Here is a 27,417-nt window from a genome sequence, read left to right as displayed (position 1 = left end):
GTGAAGAACAAGAGAGCAGAAAACAGCATGGGAGGATTGGGGGAGACAGTGGGAGGAAGGGAGAGGGAACAAGACAGAGTTTGTTATTATTCTGAGTGCTGAGAAAAATAAAATCCTGTTGTTCTGATTGATGTCGAGTGGCTGTTTCACACCGACACTCTCCATTTCTCATTTCTGATCTAAAAGCTGGAGCTTATAGAAAAACAGGTCACTGCCACACACACACGCATACAAGCGCTCATTAAGTGCCACTCACCGCAACCTGCTCTGGGTCCATGAACTGCAGACCGAAGTAATCAGCCTCCACCAGATCCAAATGATACATAATCTGATCAAACAGATCCTGTCCCTTGGAGTGTTTCTGAAACACACACATTTAAAACACAGATAAATCACTACGTGTGGAAAGCTCAGGGCTTCACACTGATCTTGTGACAGTTTAAGGGGACACCTGTGGAGCACGTTGTCGGCAGGAAGTTACTCCAGTGCACCTGCAGGGCTTGATAGCCTTGATTAGGCACAGTGATGTACATGCTCCATTGATTTTCATATGCACTCACTAGGGCTGAGTAATATAGTTTCAAATATCTCAGAATTAATTTCAATTTATTTATTCACTTTTGATGTTTTTCTTCCAATCAGAAGAACAATCATTTAAAAAATGTTTTATCAAGTTTCATACAATAAAAATATTGTTAAGAATAAACAAATACAATTTAAAATTTTTCATTTTAAATCAAGTTTTATATTATATATATATATATATATAAATAAATAAAATATTATATACACACACACGCACACCCACGTGCATATACTGTGTGTGCGCGCACATTTGTTTCTATGAATTGTGGGGACTTTCCATAGACTTCTATTACTTTTATACTGACCAAACTATATTTTTTATCCCCTCACCCAACCCTAACCCTAAACCTACCCCTAACAGAAAACTTGTTTGCATTGTAGCACTTTCAGATAAACAATTATTTTTGTGGGGACCACACAATGTCTCGTGGGGACCACACAATGTCAAAAATTTCAGGATTTACTATACTTGTGGGGACATTTGGTCCCACACATACATATACATACACATATATACACATATATACAAAGAGACACACACACACACACACACATAAATATATATGTGGTGTATATGCTGGTATAAACCCAACACAAGCATTGACTAGAGCGGCCATGTCCAGCTCCAGTTCCCACGCCGCTGACTTGTGCAGCGATCATTCCTTCCTCCGTACTACTAGTTTTAATGCTGAACATCTCATGCCTCATGTAATTGCTCAATCAGTGTTTCAACCATGGAGAGACATCAACAAAACAGCGTTGATTATCAAGCTGTTGATTATCCCGCATATTCCATGGTCATTTGCCGAGTAATAAACAAGTAAAAATTTGTCTCGCTCTTTGCAGTGCAATATTTGAACAAATGGGTAAAAATGACAGTTGTTTTCGTCAGTTACGGCTTGTTAGCGCTAGCATTCTGCCAGCTTCAAATCAAACACAGAGATGAAATAGTGCGGTAAGACCACATTTATTTGAATGAATTATAGCATGCATTTCAATTAATTATCGATCGATTGAGAGAGAGAGAGAGAGAGAGAGAGAGAGAGAACAGTTGTGTGTACCTGCTTGCTGCGTCTGCGCGTCTCTCTCGACAAAACAATTACTTCAGAGACAGAGATTTTATCACCTCGTTGCTGGGGAATATAATTTAGCAATCTAGTATCTATTTTTTATTTTCTTATTAAAGCTGCAGTCCGTAAGTTTTGCCTCTTTGTCGCCATCTCTGTTCGAAAACCTTGAATTGCAGCTACTTGGGCAATTATATCTTCCTTGCGTGTGGTTGTGAGTCTGCACAGCTCCAGCGCGGATGAATCTAATGTTTTGAGGTGAATGTGTAGCTGTCAATCACCGCACCGGTGAGGAGGTTTACTGAACTTCGCATCTTTTCAGTGCAAACAAAACGTCTGACCTACCGGGAACATAGGTTACATTTTGACTGAGTTTGAAGAAAAAAAATACAACTAAGGTTGCGCAATTAAGACAATAAATATTGCTTTATTGTAAAGTGTTATTCTAACAGTCAAAGTAATATTCAAAATCACATTATTATTTCTCTCTCTCTCTCTCAGATTGTTTTCAGATTTCAGACTCGGCCAAAGAAAAAGCATTAAATAAATCTCACTCTCTCTGCTGCTTCATATTAGCAGTCAGCAGCGCGTCAGAAATATTCCCTTCATATCATTGATACTAAAATCAATATAGCAAAATTATTGCTCAATTCAAATCCAATTAATATTCGATTGTATGAAATGCAAGTGCATGTATTACATGACCAAAACTTCACTGGTTCTAGCGTGTCTCACGCACCTTTGATCTTACTGTATCACATCTGTATGTGCGTTGATCAGATGTAAATAAAAGTTCAAATTAAATCTGAATTTATGAAAGATGCACTCACCTGAAAAGATCAGGATGAGCAAGTGACAAGTGCTTAAAAAGGTTGATGTGTTGTCTCTTGTGGAAACGCATGATTTATAGCAACGCTTGCATACAGGTACAGTAAGGGTCAGTTCGTTCACCTTTGTCATCTGTTTTGTATCCAAAGTAATGCCATAATTCACTTCTACTGTTCTCTTTGTTTATTCATTTCGGGTGCGTTGATAGAGTTTAATCTGTTTGATCCATCGCGTTGTTCTGTTGTCACATTTTACCGGTTGCGCAGCAATTTGGGAAGCACTGCCACCTACAGGTGCATTTCGCAACTGCAGCGTATGAAATACCGAATTGAGCAAAATTATGATATCGTACCGTTTGAAATATAATATATACCGGTATTTTTCCAGTACCGGTATATCGCGCAACCCTACTACCAATGGTGATTAAATCCTTTATTCTCAAATTATTAATGTTAACAACATCAGCATTGCGTGACTATGGGTATAGTGTGCATTAACGTGTAGATTTCAATTTCTGTACAGTCTAATCTAATTGTCATGCCATTCAAATTTCATATTAAGAAATTATTTTAACCAAAAAGGTAATTATGCTCCCTTCAAACTGGTTTGCTTTAAAATACAAATCTTGTGTAATCCCAGGCTATCTGTAATCAGAAGCACATTTAAAACTGGAATATAATTTAATTTCATTCACATGGGTTTCATCAACACAATCATTTCTGAATTACAATACGCCATCAACATGATACATTTCATTAATCCAGCTGCGGTGAAAAAGGCTGAACGATCCACCACCTGCAGGATCCTCACATGCAATAGCCTAGTAACCGGGACAACTTCTTTATGTTTACAGACCTGACGTAATGACGCAGTGCAATGCTCGAAATTCCTTCAAAAACCTACCCCTACCACTCAAATGATAAAACATTATTATAAGCTAACCGTTGTGAGCTAAAGTAAGGGCGATAGTTTTGAACACTGGCTGATTATGTACTTGCTCAAATATTGATTTTGAATCATTTTTAACCCAAAAAAAGTTACGTACTGCAGCTTTAAAATGCGTTGGAAGTTTATGTGTGTGTTTATCTGCGATCTCTCTTTCTGCGCATGCGCAGAAAGAGAGATCGCAGATAAACACACACACACACAAGTTTGTGGTCACACAAGTTGGTCACACACAAGTTTATTTGCAAAAACATAACTCATAATCATGTTTTTATTGTGTTAGCTGTATTTTTTTAGTTATTATTATGTATTCAAAACAACCTAACTGCAGTTTGATTGATATTAAAAACATGATTTTTGAACATTTTTAAAAAGGGAGTTATCTGTTTTTGCAAATTAACTCTACATATACACACACAAAGAATATATAATAAGTTAGTATAAGTGAGTAAATGTATAATAAGTCAGTCAGTAAGATTTGGAAAGAATTTATTTTTAGTAAAAATGCAATAAAGTGACAGTTAAAAAAAATGTTTCAAGTAAATGCTATATTACTCCCTGTTCAAAAGAATAAAGAAATAAAAATATAAAATATTAAGCAGCAAAACGGTTTTCTACACTAATAGTAAGAAATGTTGTTTTTAAGGACCATATCAGTTATAATATTTCACAGTATTACCATTTATACTGTACTGTACTTTATTTAGCTGAATAAACAGTGCATCAGAATTGTTGTAATATTCATGGGTAATTTTTAAACTGCCAGCAAAAAAAAAAAAATCCAAATATCTCATGCAGGGTCTAGATGAGGGGGACCACAAAAGGACACACAAAGGAAAAACTCTATAAACTATTCTGGAGGTAATCTCTGCTTTGTAATGGTCAGTTTATGTTAGCGAATGCAGAGAATTCGGAATTTAGCTATTGATTTGTTCCATCTTACGGAGCTTGACTGATTTCATTTGTTGGTTGGAGGATGTTGTGAGGCGAAGGACTGAGCACATGATCAGAATAGGCCATGGAAATGGCAGGAGCTCCGTGTTAAGATGAGCATGAGAAGTATTCCCTGAGTGGAATTCAGCCAATCACAGTGCTCGGTATCCTGAATCAGCATCTCTACAGACTAAAAGAAATGAGTCAATTAAATGCAACATTATTTTGGAGTTCCCCAAAGATAATGTTAAATAAGCTGCTAATATAAGTGGCCTCCAGTTTTCTAAGCCATTTTTTCAGTTGCTCTACCATTTAAAATTTTGGGGGCCAGTAATATTTTTTTATTTTTTCAATTAAATTAATATCTATTTTCACTAAGGGTGTTGTACATTAATCAAAAGTGAGAGAAAAGTGAGATTTCTATTGTTACAAAATCTTTCTATTTCAAATAACTGTTGTTCTTTTGAACTTTCTATTCCTCAAAGAAATGTCACAGTTTCCACAAAAATATTAAGCAGCCTGACTGTTTACAACAGAGATAATATTAAGAAACGTTTCTTCAGTGCCAACTCAGCATGGAATGATTTCTGAAGCATGTGACACTGAAGGCTGGAGTAATGGCTGCTGAAAACGCAGCTTTGCCATCAGGAATAAATTACATTTTAAAACATTAAATAAAAAAACACTAATATAACAATATCACAGTTTTTTGCCAGTCTTAGTGAGCATAAGAGACTTCTTTCAAAAACATTAAATCTTACCGACTTCAAACTTTTGAACAGTAGTGTACATTTAACCTATATTAGTAACTTTTTGAGACATGTTTTGCCAAAGAAGTGTGCTTAAATTCCGCTTTGTTTGAGTCGACTTTGTCATGTAATGCAGTGACAAGTGTGCAAGTACTTCTTTGGAGCCACTGTATGAGCTTGATACTGTTTGCTGAGAAAAGTATAAAAGACGTCAAATGTAAAACCAAGTCGTGCTGCCTTGGCTGAACCTACTGAATAATAGAATACAATGATACAATGACCTGAAGGATTTATAGACAATGCACTTAATGTCTTTCAATTGAAATTACTATTGTGCTAACATTTAGTCTTGATAAAGGCTTCACATTTTGACATTTATAAGAGTACCACAAGGCACACAGACAATCTAAAAGACTGATGAAAACACACATTCATACTGTATATAAGTTGCACACAAACCAAGGCCGGAGCAAAAATAGCTTGAAGTGTCAGAGGAGAGTGGCTGGATTTGGGACACACCCTGAGGGGGGGTGGTGGCTATTATTCTCTTTGATACTTGCTGCTGCTCAGGTTGACCTACAACACTTAACATACATAAATCGACATGTATTTCAGAGCTATTCTCTGCCATATCTGCATATAGACACAAAATAGTCCTGCCTTAATAAGAAACTGAACTGATCAACTTTTGAAACTAAGCTGATTATCGGGTTAGATGGTTGGAACTCGGATGACACTGGTAATAGTCAAATCCAAAGAATGTATGATTTGTTACGCTGAAGTAGTGACACACGAAAGGTCTTTTTATAAATTCTTTGACATGTTCAGACTTGTATGGCTTAGCATTGCCTGACTATAACAGCCATGTTATAACCAACGATCAGCAAAACTGTCTTTGAAATATAGGACAATAATATCGTGACGTGCGTCACACGCTTCAGGTGTGTACAAGGAAATATTCACTATTAAATATAATTGTATAATCATTCTAGTCCTCTAATTTGATTGGCCCAGAGGCATTCCAAGAGTGTTGATATTCTTTGACACACTTTTGTATCATTTTCATTAGTCTCTGTTCAGGCATTTTAGACCAGAGTGGCGTGGAAGCAGATTTTGCCTGAAAAGCAGGTTTTTGACAGTAGGAGCATCTGTTTTCTTTCGCTTCATGATCGCTCGAAGCGGGTTTCTCTTGCCAACAAGGAAATAAAAAACATGGAGTGAGCTAAAGCCGAGTGATTACAGAACACTTTGATTGGGGACAGTAAAGCCAGAAATGTATTTTGCGCAAATGCAGAGGCGAGAACTTTTACGTTAGTCTGGTGGTATCGTTTAGTTTACATTCATACTATATAGAATGTACATTTTTAACATTCACAAAATGCATACTTAAATTCAAGATAAGTACCTACACAGAGAGTATGTGATTATAGACGTAACCACTGTTTTTGGTCTAAAACTCTGTCATACACCGTTTGATCATGTAATCCCATCAGTTTAAAGAACTTTTAAATGGGAAGTCACTTAAGCACTCAATTACAATTATGAGGAGCATTGATATCAGTTTTAGTTAAACTAATAGCATAGGCTACCATACAAATTCCAACATAACATGTTATCTTATACACTACACATAAGAACTGAATGATCTGGACATTTAACATATGCATGTGCTAATTAAATACATGTAGCTTATATCACACGCATACGTTAAATGTCCAGATCATTCAGTTCTTAAAAAGAGGATGCGATAATGTTCAGTTATGGTTAATTTATTAACAGTTTATCAAGTGAAGGAAATTACATTGTCCAGTTTATAAATCACTATATAGTTAGCAACTATATACATATTTCGATTTTGTTTCTTTGTACTTGGAGACCAATTCTAGTAAAGATCCAAATTCTTAAGATACAGTCTTTTGCTTAGTGACAGGTAGAGCTTAGTGTTCTTTGGAAATGTTTTCAGTGACTGAGAAGAAACATACAATCTGTCAAAAACGTAAGTTAATGGATATTACTTGGATATAACTCAAATTCACGCTCTAAGTAGTAGGTATAGTGTTAAAGACATTCAGAAGTGAATTGACAAGACAAACAGACGACCTGTTAGTCAGAAAGTGACCGACATTTCATGGCGCGACTTGCAAAAGAGGGACCAAAGGTTAAGCGCCTAACTGCTTCGTCGACCTAAATTGGGAAATAATTTCTGGAAAACACTTGAACAGAGAGAAGGAAAATGGACAGGGGGAACTCCTCGTGTTTTTCCTCCCAGGTTGTTTCATTTTCAGCGAAAGCTCCCGGAGCTCGAGGGAATCTGCAGGGTTGTGTGACAGGTTGAGCGGTCGCTATAGGTGGGAAGTAAACATGAGCACGGGAGCACGAGCACCATCTGTTTACCGGGACAGGACCCAACACCGGGGAAATCCGGCCGGCCACACAGTGACAGGCTGTTAAAACCGAACTTTGCCGTTAAGCACTACATTCAAAGCAACCAAGGTGACTTTTCTCTGACGAAACGCTCCACTCACCGGTAACTCCACACTGACATCCGATCCGTCCAGCAACAGGACTCTGCATGTGATGGCGTCTTTGCTGTTGCCCGCCGCGGGGATGTGGACTACGGCTCCTCCGGTCACTACGATCGGCGCGTGAATCACCTGCTGCTGGTGCGCCTGCAGCACCGCGTTTCCACCTCTGCCGGTCCCTTCCAGCTCGTCTGACGTCCGAAAGCGTCGTTTTGACCGACGGCTAAACGTCCTGCGCAGAAAGCCCATCATATTTTCCCCGCGAGACAGCGCTTTAATCAACCAGGGAAAACGGCACCGATACCGGACCGCTCAAGAGGAAGGCATCCAGCTGTTTCCCAGGCTTTCAGCGACGAAGAAAGGCGGCGTCTACCGGACTGAGGCGTTAAATGCAGCGGCAACAATTCGGGATACGGCGACCTGTCACGAGCTCCGTTTCCTCGTGGCGTACGGGCTAGGAAACACGAGCGCACCTGCCAAAAACAGGAGAGGATATTCCGGTCCTTTCGCTCCGTTGAATAAGAAGTAATTGCGCTTTAATTGAACTTCTCCTCGCGTTCGCCGGAACGACTGCGCCTTAGTTCCTTTCTGTTATTTACCGAAACTGATGTAGCCTACCTCTCAGGTAAGTCAACCAGAGGAACTGGCCAGGCAACCTGTTCTGCGCAAGCGTTAAATCTCAGAGCAACACTCAAAACTTTTTTTCCCTCTTCGGGTCAGTGTGCGCGAGGCAGCGCTACCTGCTGGTAAGCCAAACAGTGGTCAGTGTGAGGCTACCTTCACGAGAGCCACCATCTCTGAATTCCCCTGCAACGACTCCAAGTCAAGCAGCCTTCATACTGTGCGGCGCAACTGCGTCAAGTCTGCTATCAGGAAAAAAACATGCGGCCAATCGTCAGCATTTCACGCACGCTCATTCAAGCACTCCCCCCGCATCATGAATAAGAGAAGAGGCACAACATGTTAAGAATTACACATTTTATTTATTAACAGAGGTGAATTTAATTATTCTAGTAGTGGTTTGGTTGGTCAATCTCACAAAGAAGCAAACAGGTCACACTTTATCCTCAAAATCAAAAGGAAAAAAATATTTAAATTATGTAGTTTATAGTTTGTTTGTTTTAATGTAAGCTTACCATTATGATTTTTTTGGCACAATTTTCAGGACATTTCAAGCTTATCATGTCACCCCCATTTCTCATTACAAACTGCAAAGTCTAGTTTTTATTATTGTAACATGAAAAACAAAAAGATATGAATTTTTTCTTTAAAGCAGGCCATTTATTCATCATGGCAGCATTTGTTTTAAAGCCTTTAAGTAAGTTCATAAAAAGACATGATCAAAGGGATTCATGTAGCAATGAGAATTGGGGAGTAAAATGTGCTTAATTGCTATTAAAATAATGCATTACAAAAAAAAGAGAGAAACTTAAATATTCCATATTCTAAAAGTAGATGTTTAGATCTACTTTTATGTTTTTATTTTATGCACAATATGAGTTACATAGTTTTCCTCTTAATTTTAGGGTGAAATGTGACCTGAACATTTCTTGACAGATTCTGTGCGATTCACCTAAATATAGCACTTGGGGTGTGTGTGTGTGTGGGACAGAGAAAGAGAGAGTGTGTGTTCTGTAGGGCCCTATAAGCTTATGTGTGTCAAAGTGCTTTATGTTCTTCCTTGATCCGCACAGCTGTCAGGAGAGCCGCAGTAAGAGAAGAGATCGTCCATCCATCTTTATCCAGACACACCCTCTACTCCCTGCCCCTTTTTCATCCGTCTTTATTGACAGTCGGATCACAGCTTCTTCCTTCACTTGTGTGTTTCAAACACTCCCCTCCTGTCCCTTTCTTCTTATCAACTGTTAGGTGTTGAGCTCTTTTTCATTCTCTCTCTGTACACCCTCAGAATTGCCTCACACACAAAGGTGAACTGGCACTGAAAAACAAACATGCACAGACCACAAGTAATGTCGGCATATCCAATAAAATCAATCTAAGACATTAAACCATTTGATCCAGTGGACGAGTCTTTAAAAGCCATTTTAGCCATACATAGTGTGATGCTACATCCAAACCACCATGACTGATCTCCTTTGACCCTTTCACATAGTTCTAAATGGTTTTATGTCATTTTTTCGGGTTTCTACTGCATAGACAGACAAGTTGTTAAATGTCAATCTTTCCAACCCTTTTAATTAGTATGTGACTCCTTTGAGCTAAGTGTAAGGGTCACTGTTTTGTTTGATCTGAAGATATGTTCTAACTGAATACATAATTAAAGGTAAAGTATGTATTTTCTGCATCACATCAAAAGAAACTGCAAAGTGTTGTTTTTTTTTAACCAGCCCAGCTGGGCTGAACAGAATAGCATCGGCTCAACCAATCGGTATGAGTTTGAGGCAAAACAATCGGTTTATCTATGGATATGTCACATGTCTTTAACTTGTGCGTATTGTCTGTGTGTGTGTTTGTACCGATGTCTGAACCAGCATAGCCCTCTGTTCTCTCATCAAGGTAATGATCTCTAGGGGATACACTGGCTTTTCCTTCTCCATCAGTGTCATGGCTGTCTCCATGGTGATCAACACACCCGTTCGCCCGATGCCAGCACTGCAGAAAAACATTCTCTTGGTAAAATGAGCACCTGATAACATCTGTGTGTCTGTGTGCTGGAAGTCCTCTCACCTGCAGTGGACCATGAGAGGTACAGACTCCTCTCTCATACGTCTCATTGACTGGACAAAATCCAGGAAGTCTGAGGAATCTTCTGGTACCCCATGATCTGGCCAGGCGGCATACTGCAAATGAGTGATTGAGCGCTGTTGTCCCAACTGTATAAAAAAAAAAAAAAAAAAAGAGGGAGTGAGAGAGAAAGAGGGTGAGGCTGAGTACGAGAGAATGCTTGAATGAGTATGTATAAAAGCAAACAAGTCTAAACATGCCTGTGTTTTGCCTTATGGAGAAGGATATTTATATCAAATATTCTGAGAATGAAAGCATGCTTTATTGCCTATTTATCTTTAGTTTTTATATAATCATTGTAACTTCAATTACTGGCACATGAGCACAAAAGGTTTGTATGCATGCTTTTCGGTTGGAATACGCATAAGAACATTTTCACATCAGTTGCTGCCTTTGTAGATTTATAAATCTTTTGATGTAACATGAAATTCATAGAATCATGAAATCAGATGGTACTTGGGTTTTATCAACGAGGCCCCAGGTTCCTATCATTCTTTAAAACATTTTCAACTCCATATTACCTAAATACAATGACATTTCAAATTCAGTTCTATCATGATCTTATCAGTGGGTGCAAGAAGTGATCTTGAGGTGAGTCACAGTCTGAAGGCCAAAGTGGAAAAAATAATTCATTTATTGTGACAAATCGGGCAGAATGGAATTGGTTGGCAAGCTGTGTAGTACGAACACTCACACACTGGCATTTTTCATCATCCTTTTCCTCTCTCCTTTTCTTTATTTTTTCATCTGAGACACACACACACCCCCTATATAAACGACGAACGTGTGATGTAACCTCCGTCTGCTGTCCGTGCTGAGATTAACTCCCACCAACAGAGACAACAGATGGGTCTCCTTTCTCCAGCAATGATAGATTGTTTGTGAGTGTGTGAGCATGTACTGTATGTGGATGTACATGTATGCGCACGGTCCTGTGCTCTCGACCACAGCGGTACATGACCTGTTTGCCATGTTTCCCATCGCACACAAATGCTCCCACACGTTGATGCTCTCTTTCACACAAGAAGCTTTCACATTAATATGCCTAAAGCCAAAATTCTGTTTTCAATGAAACATTAAACTCTAGCATAATGGGACTGACAGAGCATGAGTAATTACAAACATTTACCTAAGAAACAGAATTTTACCAAAAATAAGACTAGAATCATACATTTAGGGAACAAATTTTCTCTTGAGCTTCTTGACCACGTATACAGCTGTGCATAATTTCATAAAACCTTTTTTTGAGATTAAAAAGCCCCCATGAAAGCATGGTTTTCTCTCTTGTGATGTATCTCCTGTCGAAACAGGAAGTTTGGGAAGGGCTTTTACCACTATGGCTTAATTTAGAATATCTTACTACTTTTAATATTTTTTTTCTATAAAGATAAAAAAAAAATAGACAAAATAGTAAGAAAAGTATAATATTGCAAATTCAAGTGTTCTTACTATTTACTTGTATACATATTCTATATTCATACTATTTTGTATTTACTTTTTCCGTGTATACTCCTATTTCTGCCATATCTAATATAAGAATAGTTAGTATTAGAATAGTTGATCTATTTACTCGTATAGCTATATAATAGTATATACTATTACTATTTACTCTGACTTGTCTCTTCTTACTATTTCTGCCATGTATAGAGAAGCAGAAATATTTCCTCATATAGCTACATATACCTATACAGTATATTAGTATATACTCTATTTATTCTTACTCATTTACTCTTTTTGTTTTTTCCTAGTTCTGCAATATATAGTCTAAAGGCTGGAATACAATACACAACTTTTAAAGTCTGCGTGAACTGGACGTTGCTGCTGACTTTATTGCAGTGTAGTAACATATTTCCAACTGAAACTGAATAGAGGGCAGCGTTTTATTTTTGTGCTCCTCCTCTGTCTCTGACTCCTAGCAACCTAATGGTTGGATGTGCCTGGTAATGGATATTCTGCCCAAGCCATCAAACTGAAGTCATTAGAGAAGGAATGCCAGCGGAAGTAAATGTTCAGATTTTGATAAAAAATCACCATGACAAACAATTTTTTTTCAGTGGATTAACTCGCACAGATTAATTGTTCACCTCAAGACTAGCAATGTGTGCTAACAAAATAAAGTAAATTTTGATTTCATGAGGATTTTAAATCTGAACATATTTTAAAACACTGGGCATCATAAACTTAACAACCTTGTAATAGTCACAGAGGAAAAACTGGCCATCATACACTAAACGACTGAGGATCACACACTACCAGGATTTTTTTTTTTAAAGATTTTAATTTTTAAAATCTTTTCAAATGTTTCTTTTACTTAGATAGGACAGTATAGGTCGACAGGAAGTGAAGTGGGTGAGATCAGGAAAGGTCTGCGAGCCGGGACTCGAAATTGGAACACCCAAAGCGCAATGGCGCTACATGTTGGTGCACTACCCACGAGGCCATCAGCACCAACACACACTACCAGGATTTAAAGTTGTTCCTATCACAACAAACTCGTGCAGAAACATGCACATTGTTGCTAACAGATGAATGACCCTAAAATCAGCTCAAAATATCAAAACATATTCGATAGCCTTTTCTCAAGATGGAATTGACCCTTTGCAAAACCTATCCTACTTAGTTACTGTTGCTATCTCTGACAAGCCATGCCTATCTCACCCTACACATCATGTTCTCAAGCAGTAAAAAAAACACATCATGGAGTAAAAAATACAAACTCTCCTGTCTGATTTGTTTGTTGGGCAAGATGGCGGATTCGGTGTTATCATTGGTCAGATCGCCTGTCAATCAAGCTCTTTGCAAAGGGTCAATTATAGTCCGGAGTCTGTGACAATCACACACTACATGATTTTCTATGAAATATGTCAACTCAAATCTGCAGACTGGTTCTGATTTTCGGCAACTAGCGACTGTAAATCGGGGAAAAAAATCGTGTAGTGTATTCCAGCCAAAAGAAGTAAAAGTGGTATTCTAGTATGTTGTCCCAAATTCCTCCATAGTTTGTGACTTGCACACTGCACATTGTCCCTTATAAAGATATAGTATAAAAATTACAATATGCTAGTGTGCTATTCTGAATTCAATTCATCCATAGTTAGTTGCTAACTTTAAAGCATACTACTCAAAGTATTTCTGCCATATATGGTATAAGAATAGTTAAAGTTACATGTTAGTAATACTCCGAATTATGCCATGGTTTGTGTCCAGTAAACTACTCATACTGTTTACTGTTTTTCTTAAAGATATGAGGAACTTTCTCATTCTACAGAGCATTTTTTAGAACAAAAATCTGTCTAGTGCAGGATGAGTCATCAAAATTTTTTACTCCCTTTCCCAGAGGAGAAAGACTGTAAAGTTTAAAAGTGCATTGTCAACCCATGAGTACACTAAGCCACAAACTCTCATTTTAATTGCTACTGTGTACCTGTATATTCTATGAGTATTATATGCTACTTTATATAAGCTCTTGTTTGTTTCTACTGCACCTCACAGAGGTGGTGTCCATTTAAAAGTATGTCCAGTGTTACCTGAGTATTTGTGAGTGTTAGTTCTCGAGTAACGTATGCCAGGTTACACTCCTCTGAGTGACAGCACACCTGAAGATACCCATAATCCCTCACTTCAGGGGGATGCGGCCAGTATTGGTGGCACTTGGTCTGTGGAAATTTAAAAGAGATTACTAGGCATAGAAAAAAAATACATACACAAAATTGTTCTCCCTCTCTCCCTCTCACACACATACACACACACACAGTTTATTAAATCATCCCTTTGGAAAAGAATGCAGAGCGCTTGGTTACCAAGCAACAGTCAAGCCGAGCCGAAGAATACGGTAAGCTGTCCTTGGGGGACTGGAGGTGTGTGATGGGTGATGGGTATCGTCTGATTAGGTGTGTGTGTGTGTGTGTGTGCACGTGCCCGTGTGTTTTTTAATAAGAGCTTTTCTGGCGTAAAAGTAGCTTCCTGTCTTGAGTATGTGTATATAATGTTCATGTTTATTAATATTGCAGCACTCTGTAAGTCTTTGCGTAGTTTCTAAATGTTTTCATTTCATGTGTATGTGTTGAAGTACCCGTCCTCTCTCGGTCAGTGTGGTGAGCATGACGATGACACTGACGTTCTGCTCCCACACGCTCCTCCAGAAGTGTGTACAGGTGTGCGGCAGTGGACCCTGAGCTGCTATGTACCGCAAAACACAACCTGCTGGCTCAGTCTGACAGACACACACACATTGCTGAGTCATCAGTGTCATCTAGAGCCATACATTAAAACCATTCACAACTAGAAAAATCAAATACTGAACAGAAACGAGGCAGACAGGTAGTGATCCATACCTTCACGTGACTGGCGTTGATGTAATCATCCCCCTCTTCTGGCAGCACTACTCTGGTGATGTCATCTGGAAGAGATGAACGATCAGAGAATGAGGAAGAGGGATTTACGGATTATGTGAAAACACCTCCTCCGACTAGTTTTAAAGAGCATTATGCCTCACTTCCCGATCGAAAGCTTATACACAAATGAATAAAATTATATGTTTGACCTTAACCTGTAATCTACTCCAGTATGGTAGCTTAGTTCAATCTCATCATGGTCATCCAGCAACCACTCTCTTCTTGTAAAATACAACCACCTTGAAAATTCGTTTAGAATTTTCAAATGTTCTATTGAACTTTCTAATGAGCTTTTTGAAGTTTTAATTGTTCTTTGAGCTCTCAACCCAACAAAACAGTTCTGGATGCTGATTGGTCAATCCCCAAATAGTGTAACAGCAATACACACAACATCATCACAGCAATGACAAAGTATATGTACACCTATCTTATATTTATGCTTTATCTGAAGTGATTTGCATTACATTCACACTTTATCAATCATTCTCTAAGAATTCAACCTATTATCACTTTACAGCACTCAGAGAGACTGTCTACTAACCTCAGTGAACAAGTCAGGTACTATATTTTCTAGCAGAAGGATGTTACTTAAAATAGTTTGAAGTTTTAATGTGTGTCTTTCATATAACTAGGGCTGGGTTTTGACTAGTGTTGTCAAACGATTAATGTGTATATTTATTATGTATATATAAATACACACATGCACGTATATATTTAAGAAAAATGTGTTATAATTGTGTGTGTGTATATACACATATATATACACATACATATATATATACACACATATACATATATAATATGTGTGTATATATATATATATATATACACACATATTATATATGTATATGTGTGTATGTGTATATATATATATATATATATATACACATACACACATATACATATATAATATGTGTGTATATATATATATATATATATATATATATATATATATATATATATATATATATATATATATATATATATATACACACACACACACACACACACATTTTATAAATATATACATGTAAATATTTTCAAAATATATACTGTATGAGTGTGTATTTATATATACACATAATAAATATACACCGTACACACACATATATTATGTAAACAAAAACTTTTAATTTGGATGCGATTAATCATTTGACAGCACTAGTTTTGACCTATCCAATGACCTATTCCAATCTCAATTCAGTTTCATTTAGATAGGCCTACATTTTAATATATCACTTTAAAATATAAACTTTTAAATGGTGACTGTTATAAAAACATACTTTTATGATTACTACAGCAAACTGTCAAGCCACGGTTAGGAACGTCAAAACATTTATTGTTTGCATTTCATGATAAAACTGACTGACTGTCAATTTTCAGTACAAAATCAATCTTGTAATTTAAGAAATAATATCAATTTGTCAATATTAAGATAAAATACAAGTCAAGTCACTTTTAACATTGATATACAATCAAAAAATTAATATCATCATCCCAGCCCTAATAGTAACCATTTTCAAGCAGTAACACCATAAGTGTGCTATATTGTGAATAGAGGCATTACAGGCCACAATTATTCAATTTAACGTGATAAATTTTTATCAGGAAAGCAATAAAACTTACATGGTAAGACATCTTTGTACCGATTCTTGTCCATATTCTCGGACTGTTTTGCGCAACACATTGACATGCCTTCTTTCTTCCTGTACAACTTCTGTGAGTAGCAAAACACACATACACATGCATGGATGACAATTATCAGCAATGCACACACATGCCAACTGAGACATGCTGTAAAATATTTACATGCCCCAACCTCAAAGCGTAGAAGCAATGTGCCGGTGACCAATCCCCTCTCCAGACGGGTCATGGACTCCTCTAGCGTCTCTCCAGATGGCTGAGTGGACAGTGGGGATATTTCACCCGGAAGGGTGAGACCCTCACCTAACTGTAGTGTGGGTTCGACTCGCAAAGAGACACCTGTAAACAAACGTGGTTTGTGGTTTCTGGATGTACAAGCTAAATGCACAAGACACATCAATGATCAAATTAAACCAATTAATTCCTCTCAAATCACATTTGCACATCAACAAAAACCGTACCTTTGCGACGCACAAGCAATGCAAGTTCCTTGCTGTGTGACTCCCGGCTTGCTTTGATGAACATGACTACCTGCTGATGTGTGTGTTCTGAAATGTCCCGCCCATTTATCAACAGCACCTGATCGCCCTCCATCAGCGGAGGCGCACAGCGACTGGCCTGCAACACAGTCAAAATTTGTACAAATATAAAAACCAAGAACCCATTTATATTCAAAAGCAGAAAGGATTTTTATGGCTTACCGGAGATGCGGGGTTAACATGAGAAATGGCCAGGGGCATCTTCTGATCCACACCTCCCTGAATATTAGCCAACAATATTCTGATACATGGTTTCCCACACAAAACTCTATCTGAATGCAATATAAACAATGATGATAAATACATATTATGATCTGACTCACTTTAACATTGAAACCAAACTTCCCATCTTGGTCTGGGCTGATCCTCACAAGTAGCAGATCCCCATCAGCTGTCATACTCTGCGTACATATAACCACAAAAATAGACCCTTTGAAGCAGGACTCTGAAGTCTAGCTATAAAATACTGACATATCATATATGTAGACATTTCTTACAATAACAAATAATGAAAAACACAACTGAGTGCTTCAAACGTGACCACAGAATATTGTTGTTCTTTTGTGAGAAGACAGTTTCATTCTCGGCTGTTTTGCACACTGATAGCAATAGCTTCTATTTAATAAAAATGTCATTGTCATTGTGCTGTTCAATGACAGCAGCAGAGGTGCATGAACTCCACAAGTTTGTGCTCTCCAGCATGATTTGAGAATGATCCAGAGCAACTTGTGCTTCAATGGTGAAAATGTGACCTAGAATTAGCACATCATTGTAAAGTTTAATAACTTAAGTTTCCGAAGTCCTAAAAACTTCTAGTCTCAGACTTTTGGACCCCACTGTAGTTTTAAAATTCTCTCATGCCCTAGTCTCGTGAGCCGGGAGATAGATTTTCAGTGACTCATCAGCATGACTGTAGTATCAGTGTACTGCTTGGATTTGTCAGAATGGCAAACACTGGATATTATTTCTGACAGCTGACAGCCGATACTAGACTCGGACCTTTGGTTTAGGTCCTGTGCCTTTTGTTGCATACAGCGTTCGCTGTTTTGATTGATTTTCTGAAACCCAATAAAGCAGTTTTCCTGATCACATTACAATTGATAAATAGATTTAAATCTGTTCCAGGATGAATCTCCCGACACCTGTCAAGAACATGTCTGGGATATTTAGTTTGATTTCAAAAATGAAAATCCAAAAATTATATTTAAATTACAAATGCATTTATTTTTGCACCATAATTAATATTTTATGCCAATTTTTCAACTTCTCTATGACCTTCCCTGCAAATCCTGGAAAAAATAACAACACTTTGCTACATTTCTGCATAATCTAATATAGTTTTTAACTGCCCCATCCATCAATCACAACCATCCACACTCTGCACTGTAAAGAGCCACAGGGAACTTCTTTCCAACCACTCATTTTTGACGCAACGATCCTTTGGAAAGATATGCAAAGAAGCTTTGAAGTTAAGAAACTGCGGTGAAACACATTTCCCTTGATCTTGCATCATCGGCTATCATGTACAATAACACTCACCTTATCCCAGATGTGCAAATCATCCTCTTCGGTGATGATATCATCACTATGAGACCAACTACCACTCGTCCGCCCCTCCTCCTGAGGTTTCCTTCAGTGCAATCAGTTTTAATAAAGTTACTTTGAATGTACTATTGAATACATATGCATAGCTGTAAGACTGTGTGTACGCTGTAAATTTGCCTGTAAGTATAGAACACATCTTCACTCTCAGTCACATAGCTCATTTCATTGGTCAGGTTGTCCACAGATGATGGGCGTGGCTTACGGAAGTCATGACGTAAACGAGGACTCCGCCTAAAATGAAAGATATATTCACACTATTATAAACACTTTTCCTTATATTAACCTTATAAAACTAAGACATTGATTAATAAAACATATGTAAAATGTATGTGTGATATACAAAAAAATTGTACATATACACTACCAAACAAAAGATTTGTAATGTTTCAGAAGTCCCTTATATGCTCACCAAAGCTGCATTTATGTGATTAAAAAAGCTATTTAAAATTTTAAATTGAATTTTCAGCATCATTACTCCAGTCTTCAGTGTCACATGATCCTTCAGAAATCATTCTAATGTGCTGATTTAGTACTTATATTTCATATAAACAGTTATGCTAATTATTATTTTGATAAAATGTTATTCTTAATGTATTTAAAAAAATATTGACCCCAGACTTTTGAACGGTAGTACAAATACATTTCATCATATATTAAAATACATTAAATAGCTCTAATCCATTACTGTAAAGATTGTATTTTAGAGTGTATCTGAGCACTGTTACCAGTTGGGCGTGTTGGGTGGTGACCGTGAGGGTAGACTCTTTGTCTCTAGTTGTTCCACTGAGCTGGACCTCACCGCAGGGTTCAACATTTTCTCACCAATCAGCTTTCGGTACAGTGGGATAGAGCTTTAGCAAAAATATATGCAATTAAACTCACACAGTCATTTGGTGGAGGCAGCAATGAACTCTAATTAACTCCAGCAATAAAGAACAGAGTAATTTCTTAGAATGGCTCCGTCGTGACTCTGCCTGTGTACCTAAGTTTTGAAGCCGAGTGAGAGGGTTTCCTGTTGTAGAATGTATGGTGGTCCACGCAGGATTTCCATAGATTTTTACAGGAACGTGAACTTGGCATGGAGAGAGACACCACGTGGTGACCCAGCTCACCCTGTACCACACATATAAATGAGGAAAAAAACGACATAAAACAACACAAAGAACACAACACAAGTCTCACACAAAGATGTTGATTTTTCAGTATTCAACATCTTTGTGGCATTAAGTCTCTGGCTTTAATATGGTAATTATTTTGCTTTTGTTTTGAATGACGAGCATGATTAATCATGCATATCTTACATGTTTCCGGCGTAGGTGGACAAAGAACCTTTTTCTTTTGAATGAAATTTTGATGATGTTAATCCTGAAAAAAAGCAGCCATTCAAAAAGCAGCCTCCTTGTTAAAAACAAAGTACACCAGACTCAAAATAAGAGATACGGTTTCCAGGGCTCTTAATTAAACTAATAACAGTTATTATACTTTTCTACAGTGTTTATATTTCATCCATTGTAATGATAATCACAGCTCTGACAAACAGAGCCCTTGCACTGTCAAACATCATTCATAACAGCTGTAAACATCAATGTAACATGCTTAAAAAGTGTTTTACATAGAACATACATCAACCATATATGCAATTACAAATAAAGTGAACAAAAACATTCAAGAAAGAATCTGATTGGCCAAAACTTACCAGGGGAAAAAACTGGAGCAAATTAAATGGCAAAACAAAGCCACGCCCCCTGATGTAATGCCCACCCAGAGGGCGGGGTTGTTAACATCCTATAAACAGGGATTTAAAAATGTAATTAAATAAATTATTAACATAATCCACTTTAAAACAATATTAACAGTCATTTCTTACCATTTTGGAAGAGTTGGAAAAAGAGTTGGATTTTCAACTTAGATCATTGTACCTGAGCATGATGTAGCTCCACTCCATACAGGTCTAATGTCCTCGCTGTATTCAAATAGCACAGCTCAGCTTCACTCTGAGACAAACCTCTGAAACACATTCAGACATGTACAATTAATAAATGTACGTGTGTGTGTGTGTGTATGAATTAATGTATATGCTGACATACTTGTGCTGTGGATGCAGCGACTCTACTTTCAAAAGGAACTCTTGGTCTTGGTCAGGAAGAAAATGGGTCTGACTGAGGTATCCGGCAGGAGTTTCAGGGACATAGTCTCCAAGCTCAGCTGCCAATCAAACAGGAGCATTAGAACGCTGCATTTGAGAAACAGTGATTGTATGTGCTTTGTTCAGACATCTCCAATTTTTACAGTGCCATTAACCCCAGCTATTTCTTGGAGAAGTCTCATGGCCCCTACAAGCACACAGACACATCCTCTGCAATATCAATAATGCCAATCACAATGTGAGAAGGTGTAATTTCCACAACTTACACTGAACAGAGTAAGAAGCCAGTACCACGGCTGAGCTTAAAGGACACTTTAATCTGCAATAAAAACACACCATGATATTTTGGGATACAACATATAGGGTTGTGACATCAGTTTTTTTAGTATTTGTCAATGTTAAATATTTGGTATTTAATTGTCAGGGTGCAAATGTCCATAGTGTATTCTAATTCAATTTCTTATACACAATAGTATGTTTATCAAACCACACACAACCTCACAACCCAAGAGTTATTACTCCCTGAACTTTAACCTCTAACCAGAATCACCAGTTTTCAAGGACTGCATAACCAGCATCCTGCACGTATTATAATGATGTGGGTTGCTGGTATTTTTGATCATTAAATTCATATAAACAATACAAAAAAAATAATAAAATAAATAAATACTATATACACAATGCCTCTAAAGTACATCGGTTATATTTTATAATTTCAACAATATACCTTTTTCAAAATAAATTAAGAGTCATCCTTCTTTCATATTGTACATTATAATGTTATGATTCCTAAATTCAGTTGCAGCATAAAAAAAATACTGGTTTTACTTATAAATGGTATACATTTCTAATAACTTTTATTTATCGGTTATTATCCTAACATAAAACATTTATTGTGTCATCTGCGTCAGTTAGAATTTGATATTACTTTCTCAGAGTAATTGCTGCTAAAATACACCTTTACCTTCACAGGAATAAATGACCATTTAAAATAGAAAGCAGTTATTTTAAATTGTCAAAATATTTCACAATATTACTGTTTTTACAGCATCATTATTGAATAATTGCAGCCTTCATGAGCATAAGATACATCTTCCAAAAAAATGAACAAGCTTACCAACCAAAAACTTTTGAATGGTAGCGTGGGAGCAAAACAACAAATATTTACCTCCCCTCACAAATGTCCTTTTTAATTTGCAAGAAATAAAAATGCCTGCAAAACAAAATTAGGGTCAAAAACCTCTCACTCAATTCATATAAATAGTGTGTGTGTAATATATATATATATATATATATATATATATATATATATATATATATATATATATATATATATATATATATATATATATAATGAGATATACCTGGTCTGCTCATGCTGGAGGGAGTTCGGGTCAGAGATGAAGAACCGCACTCTAAATATTAAAAAGAACGGAGCGGAACCTGAGGGAGTAACAGTGGGAGAGAGACCGCAAAGGACACAGTCAGAGGAAAAGTAAAAATGAAAATAAAAATGCAAGCAACAGATATTCATTGATCAGAGTTATATTGAAGCTCAGTATCATAGTATTTCTAGAAAAAAAGGAAGGAAACTATGGTTTTGGCAATTCCCCAGAAATCTTTAGCAATTTATTAAACCATAATTTAAAGTCAAAAAAAGCAGGTGGGCACTGAAGCGTGAGCTGCAATCACCGTCTGTGCCTTATTGCATGCACATCACATCTGATGACTCAAGTAAGTTGATTAATTAAATCAGCCACCTCCAATTCTCATGAGAAAACAAACATGCGTCTCCTGATGTGCTTTTAAAGGAAACAACATTTTTTTTGCTCCTATGACATAACTCATATTACACACTCATCAAACATGTGCACTCTATGCCCGCATGAAATTCCCTGCAGATTTCCACAGAATTCAAACAGCAGTGTGTTTATCCATTCTGTGTGTTTATCATAACCACATTTCTTTAAAAATATTTGTTAAAGCTGACCAATATTAAAATGCTATATTATTTTGTCGAAAATACATAAATAAAAATAATTGATAAAAAATAAAAATAAAATCAATCATCTTAAATGCTGCAACTTTAAATGAACATTAAATGATAGCAGAAGGAATCTAAATGTAAAAAGTAGGGGGAAAGTGCATGCAAAATTAAATAACCAATCTGATTTTCCACCACAAATGTAAAACAAATATATTGACTCCAGGTGTCTGTGTGTAGTTTCTCTCTCACCCTTCAGCTGTTTCTTAAAGGGCTTGTTAGGGTCCAGCCACTTCTGAAATGACAGATTTAATCAGTTCAACTACTGAAACCATCATGTTTCTTAAGACACGGCATTACTTTTCTCTATTTCTGGGTCATAGCGATAAACACTTGCTCTTTTGCAGCCACACATTCATTTACCGGAGAGCTGGATGTGTCCTCGCTGATCTGCAGGCTGAAGTACTGCTTTTCCACTATGTTGAGGTGTTCGCAAGCCAAATCGAACAGCAGATGTCCAGCATCATGTTTCTGCAAGGCAATAACACATGCTGTCCCATTAGGTATTGTACCAGTTTACCAAACCTATATTTATAAAGTGACCATATTCTTCAGGGGTTAACATACAGTAACATAACAAAAAAAAACATATTAATTGTGAATATTATCACAACTGTGTCCTATTTTATTATATTTTAAAATGTAATTTATTCCTGAGATGGAAAAGCTGAATTTTCAGCAGTCATCACTCCAGTCTTCAGTGTCACATGGTCCTTCAGAAATCATTCTAATATGATGATTTGATGATCAAGAAACAACTTATTATTCTCAGTGTTGAAAATGGTTGTGCTGCTTAATACTTTTGTGAAAACAGTGATGCATCGTATTCAGGATTAAAAAGAACAAGTTATTTGAAATAGATTTTTTAGATAGAATTGTTTGGTCCCTTTATGGTCACTTTTGTTCAATTTAATGCTTTCTTGGCTGAATAAAAGAATTCATTTCTTTCAAAATATAATTCAACGATAGCAAATGAGAAGTAATCAAACAAGCTGAAATGATGATAACATTTAACTATATTTATAATTAAGGTTACATAATTAAATTAAATTGAGCATTTAAAAACTAATTTTGAATTAATTTATGGAATTTAATTAGCAGAGAGATAAACGCTTCTATTATCCAGTCAATGTTATCAGTCACTGTCAATAATCACGTGTCAATTAACATGGATCAACATTTTAATGCCCATTTAAAATTTTTCCTATTTAATTTTAACTCACTATACCTTTGTCAAGCAGTGCCCTCAGGCCCACTGCCCTCATTTCTATCATCTAGCATCTAGCTGTTAACTTCATGACTGTTTCTGCCTGACAAACGTGCCTGTGTGCACGTGACGGTGGGTGGGTGGCTGTCCTTCAGAATATGAAGCCAAGGTTGCAGCAGTGCAATATGGAACATGAGAAGAGAAGCACCAGTGTAATATCCATCTCCACCCTCAGACTGCCAATAAAGGCAAGCTCATGAATACATGCACATTACTTCTCTCTCTCTAGGGCTTTAACAGTCATATTCACTCATCCTACGATCCAAAGACATCTGCATACACTCTTATACTCACACTGACAGTAAAATTTTGGGTTGTGCCATCAGGAAAGAGCACTACACAGAGTAGGCCAGAGCGCGGCATGTGTGTATGTTTGGACAGATCAGAGCGTCCAAGAGCAGTGATCTTGTTTCCAAGCAGACACCATGAGGATGTCATCTCCGAACCCCGTCACATATGCACACCTACCAAAACAAGGAGTCAGACAGGTTAAACGCAAGCACTTGTTCCAAACATGAAGGTGACGAAGATTATGACAACCTGTAATAAAATAACGTGACACATGTGCAGAACTTCTGTACATGCCGTTCCAATGTTATGAAACGAATGTGTGCGGTACATTTAGAAAACATGTTGTGAATTGCATTCGATGACGAGACCTTAACAAATCCCTCGTAACTATAATTATACATCCTGTGCAGAGAACGTTCCACCCCAAATGATGGATGGACAGGTCAGCACAGATACTGTGCCTATGACAAGCTCATCGAAATTAATTAAAATGTAAAAAAAAAAAAAAAAAAAAAAAAAACATATCTTAAGAAAACATATCACATATATAGTGATTTTAGAAACAGTCAGCCTGTTTTTAAGATCACACTGATTGTGGGAGGCACTTTAACTTTTCATAACATCAAAATGGTGCTGCATGCTATGAGGTCATCAACATGAAGAATCAAAACCGTCAGTTGCTAAGCTTTTGGGTTGCATTAACTCTCTCTTACTCATCCATTTCTCTACTTCATAGACACTTACACACTCAGTCACACTCTCTAGGTCTAAACATGTTCTCGCATTGTTTTTCACACTCTTCTTTTCTCCTCGCAGCACAGGCCAGGAATGTGGACTATTTTACTACCCAAAGAGACAAGAATGAGCGAAAAAGAGTTTCACTGTTAAGACTGAGTCAGAGAAACACTTTCACTTACTTTCTCATTAAAACCATAGTAAAAGTGAGAAATTTACAGAAAATTTGATTCCTTATTGTCCTACACTGTCAAAGAGTGATCAAATGCAGATGTTATGGGGGAAGACATTCATGCATCTGTCACAGCCAAATTTAGATTGAAAGCAGAAAGCAGCTTTGATCTTCAAACACAGTCGGTACAACAGTGACTTAATGTTCATTAATGTTTTTATTTAGTATGTTGCATATTTTATGTTATTCTGTCTTGTCACTGTGTTCTACATAGCCTACATACTTTATATACAAATCTGTGTTTTCATTTGTAAAAACAATACATAAGTATGCATACATATACATACAGTTTTCAGTTTGGTTTGGTCGACATTTATAATTGGCTGTACGCAAAACAAAATAAGGCTTCTTTACACAGCCAAGTTAAGGCTGATCTGTGCCTGCTTAAAATTGAGTGTAAAGATATGATGCAGCATAAAAGCCTAAATTATGCTTGCTCTGACCCACCTTCACCCCTAGTATCACAATATACAGTTGTAATAGCTGTGTAAATGCACCTCTTATCAGTATTAAACAGTCTGTGTAAAGACACTTAATTGCCACTTCAGAAGCACTTCTTTCTTTGTGGTGTAAATTTGGCACATGTCCCCATTCAAGTCATCTCACATTGCCAAGTTAGGGCTGCTCTGTTCCTGCTCAAAATTCAGCCTAAAGACATAATGCTGCACAAGAGCCAGACAAAATTATGCCTGCGCTAACCCACCTCAACCCTAATATCAAAGCATACAGTTGTAATTGCTGTGTAAATGCATTCATGCCACCCCTGAGCAGAATTAAACAGTCTGTGTAAGAACACGTGTCACTTCAGAAGCACATCTTTGCCACAGTCAGAATTAAAAATTAGTGTATATACAGTATGTTGATGCTTTGGCAGTATTGTATGCAAAAAATTCATGTCAATAAAATACTTTGTAATTTGAGAGAGAAATAGTGAGAGAGAGGCAGTGAATTCGATACAGACATAAATCTGTTGTCCTATGGAAATACCTTGTTATTTGATACTAACATTATGACAATCCATGTTAAGAGCCTACAGTTATTTCAAATGAAGCAACATTAAATCACTCTTATTTTCAGACCTTACCTTACAGATCCTGATCGCTCTCTGGGACTCTTCTGCAGTTGCTGAAGTTGTATCTCTGAGACTAGGGAATTTATAGTGACTTACGCAGACGTTTAGCAGGTTTTGTCTCACTTTCTGACAAAATAAAACACACTTCAGAAGTATATAGCTTTACTTTCACTCACACGTTTGGAAACGGTCTGGCGAGCATTAAAAGTTAATGTTTACCAGTAGCTCGCTACACGCTCGAGCTCACTTTTGAGAGAGGCGATATGTACGAGGTAGGAAGTGTAATTACTTAAAAACAAAGGCCTTTCCGACTCTAAATACGGCAATATAAAGTATTTGAAACACAATAGCAAGACTGGACATTTGAACACGAGAAACAAGCAGCTCAAAGTTTCTGTGTGAGACACGGGTTTTCTGGGTGTGCCGTCTTACGTTTCTGACTGAAGTCCACACTGATCTGCTCGGTCCCCGGTTCTGTCAGATCTCAGACCCGGACAGCCCTGCACCAACATTTGGGCTCGAATAAACGTTTCGGATTAAACAGAACAACAAGTTTCGGATCTTATCGCGATATCTCCCAAAAAGAACCATTCAAGAGTGAACAGATGTATTGTTTTTAAAGCCAAATATACCTAATTTGGCATTTTCCTAATCCAGCCCACAAATCTGGGGTCCAAACGGGACATTTCCACAGCATAGAAAAGCGTCAGAAAGTTACCTGCGTGAGGTGCTGTCAATCTCTCTGCGATGCTAGAGGTGCTTATAGTTCCCGCGATGAGAGAAAACTTTCCATGTTAAGGCGAACATGGTTGCAGGTGTCGGTAAACTTCCGGATTATGTTTTTTTTTCCTTCGGGAGGGCAATCACGGCGTCACTGCGCTCAATACGAGTTCAAAATTTATCGCGAACGTGTAGCAAATGTAGTGTTATTATGGTTCCCTTCTTACTGATAGTGTGCTTACAATACGTTTCACAAATTTCATGATGTGCATGTGATTGTCAGCCCACGTATGGACACTTCCGAGTTTACACGAGCCTTGATTTCTAGGCGTGATTCGTGCTGCGCGTGAACTC

The 27,417-nt window shown here is 37.2% G+C and overlaps 2 protein-coding genes across 5 annotated transcripts in view; both read right to left on the bottom strand.

The window, feature by feature from the left end:
- The window catches only part of LOC306887593 (band 4.1-like protein 4B), a 26,194-nt gene extending 17,482 nt beyond the window's left edge, over nucleotides 1-8,712 (bottom strand). The window contains exons 1-2 of the mRNA XM_079445451.1: nucleotides 7,633-8,712; nucleotides 257-361 (exon numbers count right to left, since the gene is read on the bottom strand). Coding sequence (XP_079301577.1) covers nucleotides 257-361; nucleotides 7,633-7,881 — 354 coding nt within the window. The 5' untranslated portion in view covers nucleotides 7,882-8,712. The remainder of the gene's footprint in view (nucleotides 1-256; nucleotides 362-7,632) is intronic.
- On the bottom strand, nucleotides 8,594-27,417 carry LOC306887579 (tyrosine-protein phosphatase non-receptor type 3-like). 4 transcript variants are annotated; one of them, XM_079445415.1, is made up of 28 exons: nucleotides 27,062-27,361; nucleotides 26,776-26,843; nucleotides 26,356-26,469; nucleotides 24,308-24,477; nucleotides 23,110-23,217; nucleotides 22,939-22,981; nucleotides 22,067-22,145; nucleotides 21,871-21,915; nucleotides 20,969-21,021; nucleotides 20,644-20,761; nucleotides 20,476-20,563; nucleotides 20,253-20,341; nucleotides 19,858-19,921; nucleotides 19,539-19,669; nucleotides 19,282-19,407; nucleotides 18,674-18,787; nucleotides 18,491-18,581; nucleotides 17,275-17,352; nucleotides 17,114-17,170; nucleotides 16,874-17,030; nucleotides 16,588-16,751; nucleotides 16,395-16,485; nucleotides 14,709-14,773; nucleotides 14,447-14,587; nucleotides 13,902-14,030; nucleotides 10,318-10,463; nucleotides 10,107-10,242; nucleotides 8,594-9,568 (listed from the first exon to the last, which is right to left on the bottom strand). In XM_079445415.1, the coding sequence occupies exons 4-28, from the start codon at nucleotides 24,449-24,451 to the stop codon at nucleotides 9,488-9,490; spliced, it is 2,538 nt and encodes an 845-aa protein (XP_079301541.1). In that variant the 5' UTR covers nucleotides 24,452-24,477; nucleotides 26,356-26,469; nucleotides 26,776-26,843; nucleotides 27,062-27,361; the 3' UTR covers nucleotides 8,594-9,487. The 4 variants fall into 4 exon arrangements, with proteins under 4 accessions (XP_079301541.1, XP_079301542.1, XP_079301539.1 ...); XM_079445416.1 differs by having other exon boundaries at nucleotides 26,356-26,465; nucleotides 27,062-27,166; XM_079445413.1 differs by lacking the exon at nucleotides 26,776-26,843 and having other exon boundaries at nucleotides 27,062-27,417.

This window comes from Barbus barbus, assembly GCF_936440315.1.
Source record: "Barbus barbus genome assembly, chromosome: 21".
NCBI classification, from domain to species: domain Eukaryota; kingdom Metazoa; phylum Chordata; class Actinopteri; order Cypriniformes; family Cyprinidae; genus Barbus; species Barbus barbus.
The sequence above is the reverse complement of the archived record's forward strand: the minus strand, read 5'-3'. Positions and strand labels throughout refer to the sequence as shown.